General features: G+C 35.7%; 2 protein-coding genes across 3 annotated transcripts; both read left to right on the top strand.

Moving 5' to 3' along the window:
- The first annotated feature begins 894 nt into the window (after nucleotides 1–894).
- LOC149134321 (uncharacterized) lies at nucleotides 895–4,139 on the top strand. The gene has a single exon (XM_014913985.3). It carries the CDS (start codon nucleotides 1,044–1,046, stop codon nucleotides 2,895–2,897), a length of 1,854 nt encoding a protein of 617 aa, XP_014769471.2. The 5' UTR covers nucleotides 895–1,043; the 3' UTR covers nucleotides 2,898–4,139.
- A 4,455-nt stretch (nucleotides 4,140–8,594) lies between these two features.
- On the top strand, nucleotides 8,595–15,537 carry LOC106868634 (uncharacterized). Of its 2 annotated transcripts, none has more exons than XM_014913983.3 (2): nucleotides 8,595–9,242; nucleotides 12,627–15,537. In XM_014913983.3, the coding sequence occupies exon 2, from the start codon at nucleotides 12,809–12,811 to the stop codon at nucleotides 14,900–14,902; it is 2,094 nt and encodes a 697-aa protein (XP_014769469.2). In that variant the 5' UTR covers nucleotides 8,595–9,242; nucleotides 12,627–12,808; the 3' UTR covers nucleotides 14,903–15,537. The 2 variants fall into 2 exon arrangements, with proteins under 2 accessions (XP_014769469.2, XP_089212263.1); XM_089356137.1 differs by having other exon boundaries at nucleotides 8,959–9,211.
- Nucleotides 15,538–15,938: the final 401 nt, after the last annotated feature.

The following is a 15,938-nucleotide window of genomic DNA, read 5'->3' on the forward strand; positions in this document are numbered from 1 at the left end:
TGAACATATAACAAGTCGAATATTTTGGCTGGATATAGCCAGTTTAAATGCTAAAGGGTTAAAGATGAACAGAAGTACCTTACTTGAAAAACTCATGGTTTAGCAACAGAAAGGACAATTTGCTATATTCTATTTTCTGTCCTGCTATTTTTTTTTTTTTTTTTTTTTACTGTCTATAGCCTAGGCCAGTGGTTCTCAACCATTTTTCATCTATGAACTCCTTTTAATTAATATTCTTTTCTGGTGGACCCCCGTAGCCATTTGATGTTCCAAATCTATTTTTATAGATATTTCTTTCAAAATTCCTATTTTGCTTTACATACATTAACTTGTGTAGGTTGAACTATGTAATAAGTTTGAAAAATAAATTTAGCTGTTTCTTGCAATAAATACATCTAAAGCTAACTTTTTTTTTTATGGACCCTTAATATATACTGTGAATCCATGAATTACTATTTTGCTTGCATGAACCCCCAAAAATCTCATAGAGACCCCAGTTGAAAACACTGACCTAAATGATGTCACTTTAGTTTGCAATCTACCTGGCCATTTACACTTGAGTGGCAGTTTGATTCTTATTCAGATCAGATTCATTTGAAGGTTTTGGCTATGGATACTGCAGTAGACTGCATGCTAAAGTTGCACCAACTAGACTCTCCTCAGTTCTCTTTACTGTGTCAACATCGTAATATCTTTTATATATCTTGTGTTCTCTTCATATATTTCAGAGTATCTGATGATATTGAGATGACACCCTGAAGACTAAAGAATGATATTGCTAAGGATACAGGGGATTGTGTTTATATAACTTCAATTTTATCGCCATGAACTATTTCTTGTGAAATGCAATTAATTTCATAAAGACTGTATTATTTCTGTGATGGTGTAACATCAAAATTTACCGAGACTTTTCAGTTGTCTTACATAATTTCTTCCATAACTGTTCATAAAAAAGTATTTTTTATTCAAAATATTGTAAGTGGTATTTCTCTTGAAAATTAAAAGAGGAAGATTTTTCTACTTTCTAAAGAACACTTGAAGCTATGGAGGTAAAAGTGAGTCAGGTCCATAATGAAACACAACCTGATAATAACAATGTTTCTCATCAAACGGAGAAGGCATCATACATGTGTGACATCTGTGGGGACTCTTTCAAAATACAAAAATGTTTAATTCAACATCAGTCTATGCACACAGATTCCGAACTCTATGATTGTGATATTTGTGGTGAAAAGTTTTCTACGAATGAAAATTTATCCAATCACAAACAAATTCATGCAGAGATGAAACCATATTGCTGTGATATTTGTGGAAAGGCACTTTCTGAAAAGAATGGTTTATTTAATCACGAATGTATTCATGCAGAAGAAAAACCATACCACTGTGATATTTGTGGGAAAGAATTCTCTCAAAACAGTAAGCTATTAACCCATAGACGTATTCACACAGGAGAAAAACCATATCGTTGTGATATCTGTGGCCAAACTTTTTCTGTTAATGGTTCATTATCTACACACAAACGTAGTCACACAGGAGAAAAACCATATCGTTGTGATATCTGTGGGAAAACGTTCTCAGCTAGTAGCACATTGTCTACACATAAACAAATTCATACTGGCGAAAAACCATACCATTGTGATATCTGTAGTAAGTCATTCTCTCTAAATAGTAATTTGTTGAAACATAGACGCATTCACACAGGAGAGAAACCATATCACTGTGATATTTGTGGTAAAACATTCTCTCATAGTAGTAATTTATTAACCCATAGACGTATACATACTGGAGAAAAACCATACCATTGTGATATATGTGGTAAAAAATGCAATACTAAGGAACGTTTATTAAGCCACAAACGCATTCACACAGGAGAAAAACCATACAAATGTGGTACCTGTGGTAACACATTCTCTGATAAGGGGTATTTACAGTCCCATAAACTGATTCATACAGGAGAAAAACCATATCACTGTGATGCATGTGGTAAAAAGTTCTCTACAAAACAATATCTATCTAACCATAAACGTACTCATGCAGGAATAAAACCATGCCACTGTGATATTTGTGGTAAAGCATTCTCTCGGAATAGTCACTTATTGACTCATAAACGTATTCACACAGGTGAGAAACCATATCACTGTGATATTTGTGGTAAATCGTTCACTCTAAATGGTCATTTAACTAAACACAAACGTATTCACACAGGCGAGAAACCATATCACTGTGATACCTGTGGTATGACGTTCTCTCAGAGCTCTAATTTACTGACCCATAGACGTATTCATACAGGAAATAAACCATACCACTGTGATATCTGTGGTAAAACTTTTTCTGCCAATGATTCTTTATCCAGACACAAACGTATTCACACAGGAGAAAAACCATATCATTGTGATATCTGTGGTAAGACATTCTCTGATAGTAGTTCTGTGTCATCTCATAAGCGAGTTCATACTGGTGAAAGGCCATATCATTGTGATATCTGTGGTAAAACATTCACTGCTAGTAATTCATTATCTACACACCAAACTATTCACACAGGTGAGAAACCATATCATTGTGATGTTTGTGGTATAAAATTCTCTAAAAATTGTAATTTAATGAGGCATAAACGTCTTCACACGGGCGAGAAACCATATCACTGTGATTTCTGTGATAAAACATTCACCTCAAGTTCTGATTTGAACACACACAAACGTGTTCATACAGGCGAGAAACCATATCACTGTGGTATCTGTGGTAAATCATTCTCTCAGAATAGTCACTTATTGAACCATAGACGTATTCACACAGGCGATAAACCTTATCAATGTGATATTTGTAGTAAGGCATTTTCTAGAAAAGGTGACTTATTAAATCACAAACGTTTACACAGGAAAGAAACTACACCTCTATGATATTTGTGATAGATCATTATCCTGTTAACCCGTTAGCATTTAGACTGGCCTTATCCAGCCCAAATATTCTACTTGTTTTATGTTCAAACTGACCAGGTCCAGCCTTTCACACCTACCCTATAATGTCATTCTAAAACTAAACAATTATGTCATTGAAATTTCAAGGCTACAAGATGATGCATGATTGATGCAAAACAATATGAATAAATAAGCATTACGTTTGACAATAATCTCAATGCTAAAGGGTTAATCAGTTAATATACAGAGAATGTATACTAATTCTGTTGAAATTCTTCAAAAGCTATTTATGTTAAGATAATTAAGTCGTGATAAGATTACAGGCATCCTAGACCAACCACATCCCAATAAAGACATTCAAATGATTGGTAATATCTCATCAATACATTCTAACCTTTTTCTCACACACAATTTGTCTTGTATTGCTGTCTTTCCTACCCAAACAACACTTTCCTCTACTCTTCAGATTTGGCTGGTTTTGTGTAATTTCCCCTCAGGCCTTCCAATCGGATGAAATAAAGTGGGATTGCTTACTTTGAGTAGTCCTAGGTGCCCCGCGATGCAGTTAGCCATAACCCAGATTATAACAGTACTAGCACAGTATCCACCTGGATATTTCATCCCTATCCATTGTATATATATATATATCATCATCATCATCGTTTAACGTCCGCTTTCCATGCTAGCATATATATATATATATATATATATGTATAAATAAATGTAAATGTGTGTGTGTATATATACATATATATATAGGCAAAAGTTAAAAATACGTACACCCAGTGTTTTAGGGTTTTTGTTATGCCGAAAACGGGTGGTGTACGTATTCTTTACCTCTGCCATATATATATATTCAGGGCCAACAGTTCTCAACTGGTACTTATTTTATCAACCCCAAATGGGGTTCAAAGACAAAGTTGACTTTGGCAGAATTTGAACTGAGAACGTAAAGACAGACAAAGTGCCTCTAAGCATTTTGCCTGGCATGCTAACATCTCTTGTTTCTCATATTGTATACCCATCCCACAACACCCACACTCACCACTTCTTTCAGTTCTAGAAAGAGGAAAAACTTCATTAATAAAACTTATGCAATATCTTTGGTAAATATATTTACACTGGGATTTTATGTCAGTGTCATGTAATGTTGGAATTGTTTTGAATATTTTCCTTTGTTGTAAAATGAAAATAATAAAATACGCAGCTATAATTGTAACCACACTTGACTTTATTAAGCTGTTTGCTATGCTGGATGTGCAATGTCAGTGTGCATGTTTCACACAGCACTGATGTATTGAGAGAGAAGTTGGGCATGAGAGGAATTGTATGCAGTGTGCAAGAGAGGAGACTATGCTGGCTTAATCATGTGAATTGGAGGGAAGTTGTGAAGGATGAAGGCCCAGGAAGATAGAGACAAAGTATTGAAGGCTGATCTCAAAATGCTGAACCCTACAAAAGAGATGTCAGAGGATTGAGACATGTGATACATTGTTGTTCTCACAACAGAATTGAGATTCTAAAAAAAAGCATTGGTGAGGGTACCAGTTCCCTGTAAAAAGCAGCCAGTACACTGTAAAGAGGTTGGTGTTAGGAAGGGCATTCAGACCAAAACTGACTATGGAACCTGGCGCAGCCCCTGGCCTTGCCAGTTCCTGTCAAGCTGTCCAACCCATGCCAACATGGAAAATGGCTGTTAAATGATGTTATTGTAACTTCAAATCAGCTCTACCCCAGCAATTGTATAGCACACAGAAACTATGACCCATAAATCTATTGTAGAAGTTATACCATTACCTCAGCCTAGCTGAGAGAACTATATTGCACACTTTGACATACAGCAATGAATCTAATAGAAGGCTGCATAACAATCTACAGGGTGTCCCCAAAGTCTGGGTACATGGGGATTAACACCTACTTTAAGAAATTATTTCTTTTATTTAATTGTTTATGTTATGATTTTATTTACTCCATGTACCCACATGGGGATTAACACATACTTTAAGAAATTATTATTTCTTATATTTAATTGTTTATGTTATGATTTTATTTACTCCATGTACCCAGACTTTGTGGACACCCTGTAGATATTTTGTGCTCTTTACATTATCTGGTCTATAATTGTATGCCTGTAGCTTCTGGTTGTTGCTGCAGCAGCGGTGAGTAATAAGGATTTGGTCAGAAGGCAAGAGAAACTGTTACCTCCTGAGGAACAGAAACTGTTCCTCTGCTCTTATACATAAGGTGCATACTTGCACAATGTGTACCGGGGGGGGGGGGGGGGGTTAATGTAGCTATTGATGCTACTGCTATTTCTGTGTGTCGGCTAACTGAAAGAGGTGTTTTCAGATCAATGTTATTGTAAATGCAGTAGGATCTCACAAGGTTTGTAGAATGTCACAGGCAATTTTGCAAGTAAGAAGGCATTGTGGTAGACTACCATTGGCAAGTTTAGCAGAATTATGGCAATACAACCAGAAAGCATTGTGGCAGTATATCACAGAATCACAAAAATTAATGCAAAGAATTATAGACAATACATCTTGGAAGATTTTTGGAGAGGAGGAAGAACAAGAAATCTAACTTATAAAATTTGCATAATTTAACAAAATAAGTATGCTTAATAGGATAAGGGATAACCTTTGCAACCTGCATCCAGGAGTTGAAAAATATTCTTTGCCAAATATTTGAGCCCACATAAACCCAGCTAAATTCTCCCTGCTATTTGCCCTCCAATTCTGTGTGGCCTTTTGCTCAAGACTGCATGGCTTCTTCATGATTTGTGCAAACCCTCTATAAGAGACATGTAATTAAATTCCACTCTGGTTGGTAGGCTATGAACAAAGGTGCTGCTACTCATTTTCGAAAGAGATGGTTTCTATCTAACAACATCTATAAAAAAGATATGTGATGTGGTGCTTACTTAATTACAGATCTCTTCCACGGAGGTGTCTGAGTTTACATGGTAAATGTTAATGTAATATCTGGCTTGCCTATATCATGTTGTATTCAGTATTCTCCATAAGTAAAATTATGTATCTTTAAAAGTTCATGCAACACATATAGGATGATGAAACTGCATGTAATTTAAAACTTGGTCTATACAAAGAAAACATATCGAATTGGCAACACAAGCAAGTTCCTCACATCTCATATATTTAATTATATCTCATTTAGTTACCAATAATTGTACACAATGTCTGAAGATCACTTATTCATAATCCACTTAAGGCTAGGGTTTATAAAAATATATTTTGACCTAATTAAAGGTCAGGTATTCTGAATTCAAACTTCAAACCAAGGATCTGCATATGGTTAACCTCATAGTGTTTATAGTCATATCAGGTTTCCAAATCTTCCTTTTACATTCTTGGCACTCAAAAACTATAGTAAGCCAACAAAATAATGCGAGCTAGTCCTACATACACTTAATTCACTTCAAACCATGGCAGTGGACAGACCTTGAATAAAGTTGCTAGACAAATAACCAGTCAAAAGTAACTGGATACAATTGGTATTCGTCTATGGAGCAGAAATGTGCATTGGACAAATTTAAACCAAACATGCTGTATAATTGATTGTAGAAATAAAAAAATAATATGCAGATGTACTGATCTCCGTATAATTATCTTGGATATACACTCAGTGAAAAATATTTAAAATCCAGTGAAGCAAACCCAGGATTTACCAATTGGATGAAATACAGTGGGATTGCTTTCTTTGAGTAATCCTAAGTGCCCCTCGGTGCAGTTAGCCATGACCCAGATTATAACAGTACTAGCACAGTACCTGCCTGGATATTTTATCCCTATCCATTGTATATATATAAATATGTGTGAGTGTATATATATATATATATATATATATATATATATATATATAGGTGAAAGTAAAGAATATGTACACCTGGTGTTTAGGATTAGGATTTTTGTTATGCTGAAAACGGGTGGTGTACGTATTCTTTACCTCTGACACACACACACACACACACATATATATATATAATCATAAATATATAGGGATTAGCAGAATCCTGCTTCTCCAACATACTGAGAATTCAGAAATAGCAGCCAAAGAACTACTGATTCCAAAACTACAAACTTTTCTCTAAAATTGATAGCGATATTCATGATACACACAGAACAAAAAACAGAAGAGAAGAGTAAAAAAACAACTTGCCTTTAGTTACTAAAGGCAAGTTGTTTTTTTACTCTTCTCTTGTTTTTTGTTCTGTGTGTATCATGAATATCGCTATCAATTTTAGAGAAAAGTTTGTAGTTTTGGAATCAGTAGTTCTTTGGCTGCTATTTCTGAATTCTCAGTATGTTGGAGAAGCAGGATTCTGCTAATCCCTATATATTTATGATTATAAATGGTTCTACCGATAGGGTTTTTTTCATACTGAGCTACCCGGCAAAATTGTTAATTATTAATTTTATTACTAATTGACGATTCCCTACCCTGTATCTCTCTCTCTCTCTCTCTCTATATATATATATATATATAATACAAAGAATATATATACATGTATACACACATATATGTACATACTTACATCTACATGTGTATATATATGCATATCAGGGTACAGGACGTTAGAACAATAAACTACAGACAACGGAACGAACACACAGGAAAACGGAAAGCCACTTGGAATATCCTTTCATCAGCTGTCTCTATTCTATCTAGACGTTTCGAAGATAAGACAGAACGTACTCTAGAATAGTCTCTTCCTGAGTAGTGGATCAACCCACTACACAGAGGATTCCAAGGTGGCAAACACATATACACATACAAGGCCAATAGTTCTCAACTGGTACTTATTTTATTAACCCCAGAGTTCAAAGACAAAGTTGACTTGGCAGAATTTGAACTGAGAACGTAAAGACAGACAAAATGCCTCTAAGCATTTTGCCTGGCGTCCTAGCAATTCTTTTCTACTCTAGGCACAAGGCCCAAAATTTTGGGGGAGAGGCTAGTCTATTAGATCAACTCCTGTATGCAGCTGGTACTTAATTTATCGACCCCGAAAGGATGAAAGGTCGACCTCGGTGGAATTTGAACTCAGAACGTAAAGACGGGCGAAGCACCGCTAAGCATTTCGCTCGCCGCCTTACTTCACACTCAGATAGTATCTTCCTCTATAGTTGCTGGCCGACGGAACGTTTGTGAGTGAATTTGGTAAGCGGAAACTGAAGGATGATAGTTGTATATGTGTATTATAACTATGTATGTATCATTGTTTTTGTATTTATCACCTACCATCGCTTGACAACTGTTGGTGTGTTTACGTCCCCGTAACTTAGCGGTTCAGCAAAAAGAATATGACAGAATAAGTATCACCCTTAAAGTACTGGGGTCGATTTGTATGACTAAATGCTTTAAGGTGGTCCAATGACTAAAGCAAGTAGAAAATAAATTATATATTATTTCTAGGTGAGAATACAGATTTGAACGTAGTACATTTCACTTAAACTTAGCCAATACTAATATATCTTGAAACAAAGAAGTTGGCACTACGTCGAGGGTTCCAGTTGATCCGATCAACGGAACAGCCTGCTCGTGAAATTAATATGCAAGTGGTTGAGCACTCCACAGACACGTGTACCCTTAACGTAGTTCTCGCCGATATTCAGCGTGACACAGTGTGACAAGGCTGACCCTTTGAATTATAAGCACAACAGAAACAGGAAGTAAGAGTGAGAGAAAGTTGTGGTGAAAGAGTACAGCAGGGTTCGCTACCATCCCCCGCCGGAGCCTCGTGGAGCTTTTAGGTGTTTTCGCTCAATAAACACTCACAACGCCCGATCTGGGAATCGATCTGGGAATCGAAACCGCCCGATCTGGGAATCGAACCGCGAGTACGTTGCCCTAACCACTGGGCCATTGCGCCTCCTGAAACAACGAAGATATAGCAAGGAAAACTTTATAGTTCGCTGTACCCAGGGACTATGATAACATAAACAAAAGAAAAGTCCCACCATTTTTAAATTACAGGAAGTCAAACATTAAGAGGAGAAGAGTGATTCCCCCTGTATATTTCATTATAATGATTGTGGAGTTGAACTGCAACGTACTTGTTAAGTAAACTGAGCTACATGTTTAAAGACGTGGAAAAAATAAGTTTAGACTACATGAAGACAAGGAAACGAGAATCATTATCCAAAGGCAGTAGATGCAATGGGAAGATTGATTTGAAATTGTGTTTATTTGTACCAGGCGTTAAAAGACAATCAATCATTTCGTGAAAGATCAAATAAAGATGTGAAGTTTTAGATTTACCACAAAACAATCTTGTAAGTGACAGATGCATTTCAAAAACTTCAGGTAAGTAAACATGGTAGGCATTTCAAATGACGTTTATAATGTTAGATTTTCTTATAAGCCTAATCTTTTTGTGTTTATCTCACTGTATCATTCCTGTAGGGTATCCCCAATGTTTCTTGCCTGGCGTTATCTTCATTAGTGTGAGACATTGAAACTTTTCCAATACCCACTATGTACGCATGTGGTTTTAAGTTCAGGCCCTCTGCACGATATATTGGACAAGTGTCTGCTACTATAACCCCGGGCTGTGAGTGAATTTGGTAGATGAAAACTGGATGGAAGTCCGTTGAGTATGTGTGTTTGTGTTTGTACCGCCACCGCATAACAACTGGTGTTGATTTGTTTACATTCCAGTAACTTAGCGGTTCGGCAGAAGACACCAATAGAATAAGTACCGCACTTAAAAAAAAGAATAAGCTATAGTATCGCGATTTGTTCCACTAAACTCTTCAAATCTGTGTCCGAACATGACCCTGAAAAGATATGAGATGGCCAGCACTAAAATAATATCAGAGTGTGAAGTAAGGCAGCGAGCGAAATGCTTAGCGGTATTTCGCCCGGTCTTTGAGGTCGACCTTTCATCCTTTCGAGATCGATAAATTAAGTACCAGTTGCGTACTGAGGTCGATCTAATCGACTGCCCCCCCCCCGCCCCCAAAATTTCGGGCCTTGTGCCTATAGTGGAAAAGAATATCTGAGTGTGAGGTGGCATTAGAGACTTCTGTAGTAACTGGAAGAACTGTTGTTGTAGCATTGGCTTCATCAACATTTAACGTCCATTTTCCATGCTGGCATGAGTTGGACGCCTTGACAGGAACTGGCATGGTTAGTGGCTGTACAGGTTCCATAGTCTGTTTTGGGTTGGTTTCTACAGCTGGATGCCCTTCCTAACGCTAACCACTTTGCAGACTGTACTGGGTGCTTTTTACATGGCACCGGCATCAGTGCTTTTTATGTGGCACTGAAATTGTTAAAGGCACATTTATCAGACAGAGGCACAGTATCGAGAATTCAGTGAGTTTTTGGAAGTCCTACATTTGGTTCTAGCTGGCGTTTTGTAGTTTCTATATGTAATACAACAACTACGGTATTCATCGTCATTTAATGTCCATTGTCCATGCTGGCATGGGTTGGACGGTTTGACCAAGGCTGGTAAACTGAGGGACTGCACCAGATTCCAGTCTGATTTGGTACAGTTTCTACACGTCTTTTGTAGTTTTAAGCATTCAATATTTAATGCAATAAATGGCACATTACAAATGAAATATTTCTCAAAATAAGAGACTTATAGTACGAACTTCATAAGACAAAATAGCACATTATAAATGAAATATTTTTAAAAAACAAATATTTTATTGACCAGTTCATTGAAAAGGAAAGGGATCTATTTTAAAACGGGGGCCACATTTTTCATTAATGTTTTACGTAGTGTTTTTGGTACGGAAAGACTTTCAAACTTCGTATACTTATCTATTTTGTGTTATAGAACAGAAAAATATTTTTGTATTCGAATTTATTTCATGTAAAAAATTGTCTTATTTCGATAATTTCAACCAATCACTGACAAGTATTCAGTTGTTTATATTTACTCCTTTGGCTGATTAAGCGATGTAAAGCGTATTTAATCTCCATACCTTCGTTTTATTTGCTTTTTTCATTTTAAATTTGCTTTAACCCTAACCCTAACCCTAGGGTTAGGGTTAGGGTTAATTGTTTCAGAATCGTTTGTTTATGTAGTCGGCACTTAATGTATATCGGCTGAATGGACGTCAGTGATTGGTTGAAATTACAGAAATACGACGACTTTAAGATGGAATAACTTATGGATTTCTTTTTTTTTTAAGAAGACTAAGAGAAAAAGATGTTTTATATGACACATTCTACCAGTGTTCCAAGTTTCAAAGTGTTTCGTTAATGAAAAATGTGGCCCCCGTTTTAAAAAAGATCCGCATAATTTTCTTTTGGGTATATCACCTTTTTCCTGTAGGTACGACACAGCATCCTCCTCTGTTGTCAGTGTCTCCATCATAAGCGCAAGGTTACCGGAGCTAGCTGCCATAATCAAACAGATTGGTAAAATTTTCAGGGGGATAAAACTGTAGAATACAGCGTTAACAAGTGGTTTCAATATATTTGTCAACACGTGCCTTCTCACTGGCAAAAGAGTTCCCGTGCATGGCTTGTTACTATGAAAACAGGGATCAATGTGTCTAAAATTGGCTAAAATTACGATTGGCTAAAATTACTCCAAATTTTCAAACTTTCATTGCTAATAACTCTTTATTTATTGTGAAGGTGCATGGCTCAGTGGTTAGAACGTCGAGCTTACGATTGTGAGGTTGTGAGTTCGAATCCCGGACTGGGCTGCATGTTGTGTTCTTGAGCAAGACACTTTATTTCACATTGCTCCAGTTCACTCAGCTGTAGAAATGAGATGCGGCGACATAGGTGCCAAGTTGTATCAGCCTTTGCCTTTCTCTTGGATAACACTGGTGGCATGGAGAGGGGAGGCCGGTATGCCTGGGCGACTGCTAGTCTTCCATAAAAAAAAAAACAACCTTGCCCAGACTTGTGCTTGGGAGGGTAACTTTCTAGGTGCAATCCCATGGTCAGTCATGACTGAAGGGGGTCTCAGCATGGCAAAAATGATTTTCATGGCATTGATTAGCCTGTAAAAGTGTATCATTACATTGAATATGAAATCAATTCGAACAGAAATTGACCTTGTCAGCCAAACAGAAGAGATCTGGAGCTGCTAACAGAAAATGAAATCATAGTTTTTGAAAAATTTTTCGGTAAAAATAATTGATGCAGATTGTTCTTCATTTAAATGATAAGGGATATGATGATACCTGCTGGTATTGCAACAGTGTTTGGTCCATTATCTCCTCCATATCTGTGGTAACACCTAACAAACTATGATAGTATGTACCTTCACTATGTAAAATGATTTTTTTTCTCTTTGAATAAACTATTGGCCTCTTTCGCAGATTCTTGTGTTTTACAAATGTAGTAATGACTGATTACATCAGTGAGTGATGTTGACATCACTCATCTCAGTCACATATCCCCAGGTTGACATCACTCATTTCACTCACATATCTCCATACCATTGTATCTTTACTCTGCATATTATGTACAGGGTGTCCACAAAGTCTGGGTACACGGGGATTAACACATACTTTAAGAAATTATTGTTTCTTATATTTAATTGTTTATGTTATGATTTTATGTACCGGACTCCATGTACCCAGACTTTGTGGACACCCTGTATATCCTATGTCTGTCTTAACATTTGTTCTTAATGTTTATGGTTAGAAATCTCTTCCCTAAAGTGTCAGTATTGTATTGTTGCTTATATCATATTCTTTATATATATTTCAGGGTATTTGATAATATCAAGATTTTGAAGACTAAAGAAATGACATTACCAGTGATATAGGGAATCTTGTTTCACAAAGATCATATTTGAAGAAACTGTACTCTTGAAAGTATCTAAAGAAATATTTATCGTGAAAATTTGAGAAGAAAAGTATTTTTCAATTTTGTGAAGAAAATTTGATGTTATGGAGGAGGAACTAAATAAAAATCAGGTCCATAATGAAATACAACTTGATTATAATGATGTTTCTCATCAAACAGAGAAGACATCATTCATGTGTGACATTTGTGGGGAGTCTTTTAAAATACAAAAATGTTTAATTCAACATCAATCCATTCATACAGATTCAGAGCTCTATAATTGTAAAATTTGTGGTGAAAAGCTCTCTACAAGTGAAAATTTAATTAACCATAAACATATTCACACAAAAGAAAATCCATACCAGTGTGATATTTGTGGTAAAACATACTCTGCTATTAGATTAGCAAGAAGACACAGACTTATTCACTCAAGCGGAAAGCCATACCAATGTAATATTTGTGGTAAATCGTATACTGTAAATAGTAGTTTAGCTAAACACAAACGTAGTCACACAGGAGAGAAGCCATTCAACTGTGATATCTGTGATAAAACTTTCACTGTTAAATTTTCTTTAACTGTACACAAACGTATTCACACTGGAGAAAAACCATACCACTGTGATATCTGTGGCAAAAAGTTTTCTGCTAGAGGTTTGGCAACAAGACATAAAATTATTCACACAGGCAACAAGCCATACCAGTGTGACATTTGTGGTAAGGCGTTCTACCAAGAAAACCATTTATTGATACATAAACGTGTTCACACAGGAGAAAAACCATTTCATTGTGATATCTGTGGTAAAACTTTCTCTGTTAAATGTTCTTTAACTATACACAGACGTAATCACACTGGAGAAAAACCATACCGGTGTGATATCTGTGGTAAAACATTCACTGGCAGTACTCTGGTATCAACACACAAACTTTCTCATACTGGCAAAAGGCCTTACAAATGTGATGTTTGTGGTAAAGGATTCAATATGAATTGTCACTTAACTAAACACAAACGTATTCACACAGGTGAGAAACCATATCAGTGTGATATCTGTGGTAAGTCATTCTCACAAACTTCAAATTTAACAACCCATAAACGCATTCATACAGGAGAAAAACCATATCACTGTGATATTTGTGGTAAAAAGTTCTCCACAAACGAACATTTATCTAACCACAAATATATACACACAGGGGTAAAACGATATCACTGTGATATTTGTGGTAAAGCATTCTCCCAAAGAGGTAATTTAAAGCCCCATAAACTTCTTCACTCAGGAGAAAAACCATATCACTGTGATATATGTGGTAAAAATTTCTCTACCAAAGATTATTTATCTAATCACAAACGCATTCATGCAAAGGTTAAAACATGCCGTTGTGATATTTGTGGTAAAGCATTCTCTCGAAATAGGGATTTATTGACACATAATCGCATTCACACAGGTGAGAAACCATATCATTGTGATGTTTGTGGTAAATCATTTACTATAAGTGGTCATCTAACTAAACACAAACGTGTTCATACAGGAGAAAAACCTTACCATTGTAGCACCTGTGGTAGAATGTTCTCCAATAGTTCAATTTTATTGGCCCATAAACGTATTCACACTGGAGAGAAACCATACCACTGTGATATCTGTGGTAAATCATTCACTATAAGTGGATCTTTAGCCAAACATAAGCGTATTCACACAGGAGAAAAACCATTCCATTGTAATATTTGTGGTAAAACTTTCTCTGAAAGTAGTTCTGTAATATCTCATAAGCGCGTTCACACTGGAGAAAAGCCATATCATTGTGATATCTGTGGAAAAACATTTACTGCTAGTGTTTCATTATCTACACATCAAACAATTCACACAGGAGAGAAACCATATGACTGTGATGTATGTGGTAAAGCATTCTCGCGATCTTGTAATTTATCGAGACATAAGCGTCTTCACACAGGAGATAAACCGTATCATTGTGATTCATGTGAAAAAACGTTTACTTCTAATTCTGATTTAAACACACACAAACGTATTCACACAGGAGAGAAACCATATCACTGTGACATCTGTGGTAAGTCATTCTCTCAAAATAGTCATTTATTGAACCATAAACGTATCCATACAGGTGACAAACCATATCACTGTGATATTTGTGGTAAGGCATTCTCTCAACAAAGTACTTTATCTGTCCACAAACGTATACACAGGTGAAAATCTACACCTCTGTATTTGATTTAGAACATTATCATATTAATATTTTAACTGTGAAATTGATTTTCATAATTATTACAGAAATGATGATGTGTATATATATGAATCAAAAAGTAGAATTGTTTTTTTTTTTCTGAAAATTACATTGCATCAGTAAATTTGACATATTTCAACAGAAACTCATTCCACTCATGACATTATTCCTCAACAAAAGATAGATTGCAGTATAAAACTGCTTTTTGCAGTTAAGAGTATTGGAAATTTGAGTGGGTATTTCTGCTTTCTGCTTTGAAAGTGTAAAGTTTTTTTGTAGCAAATCAACCAAGCATTTTGTAGAGCCAACATGCAGAAAATAATTCGGTTGTGTTAGCTGTATCTATATATTTGTCATCAACAATTGAAAGAAGTAAAAGCGGGGTCCTTTCAGTTCATTAACTAAATTTCTCATAATAAATTTTCATCATTAAAGAACTTATTTTGTATATTGTGGCTGGTATTTGTTGAGCCACCACTGATTAGTGTGATCTTTCATAAAATTCCACCAGAGTTGTCATCTGACATGTGACGAAATTGGAAACTCTGAGTAGCTACTCCGAGACTTCAGCTCTTAATAAATCTTATCCCATTCTACTTTACTCTTTTCAGTATTTGTTTTGCTTCATTGCATATATATATTCGTTATATATTAATGTACACACACACACATAAATCTAATGCATGTAAATTTTGTGTGTGTGTGTATGTATATATATACATATATATATTTTTATATAAATAAGGATAAGATTGTTATTTAAAATACCGATCTTATCAGGTGGCCAGCATGGGAATAAAAACCTAAGAAGGTAATAATTATGATAAAAATTATAATTTAGGGTATCTAAATAGCAATCAAACCTTGACTCTAAAACCACATTAAATGTTCATACAGCACCAGGAGTGAAGACACTTTCGTATATGTAAGTATTCGTATGTTGTATATATATATATATATTTGTATTTATGTTCAATCTGAGTATATTCCACTGATGAAGGC

The sequence above is a fragment of the Octopus bimaculoides genome, chromosome 8, assembly GCF_046866305.1.
Source record: "Octopus bimaculoides isolate indiv1 chromosome 8, ASM4686630v1, whole genome shotgun sequence".
Lineage (NCBI taxonomy): Eukaryota > Metazoa > Mollusca > Cephalopoda > Octopoda > Octopodidae > Octopus > Octopus bimaculoides.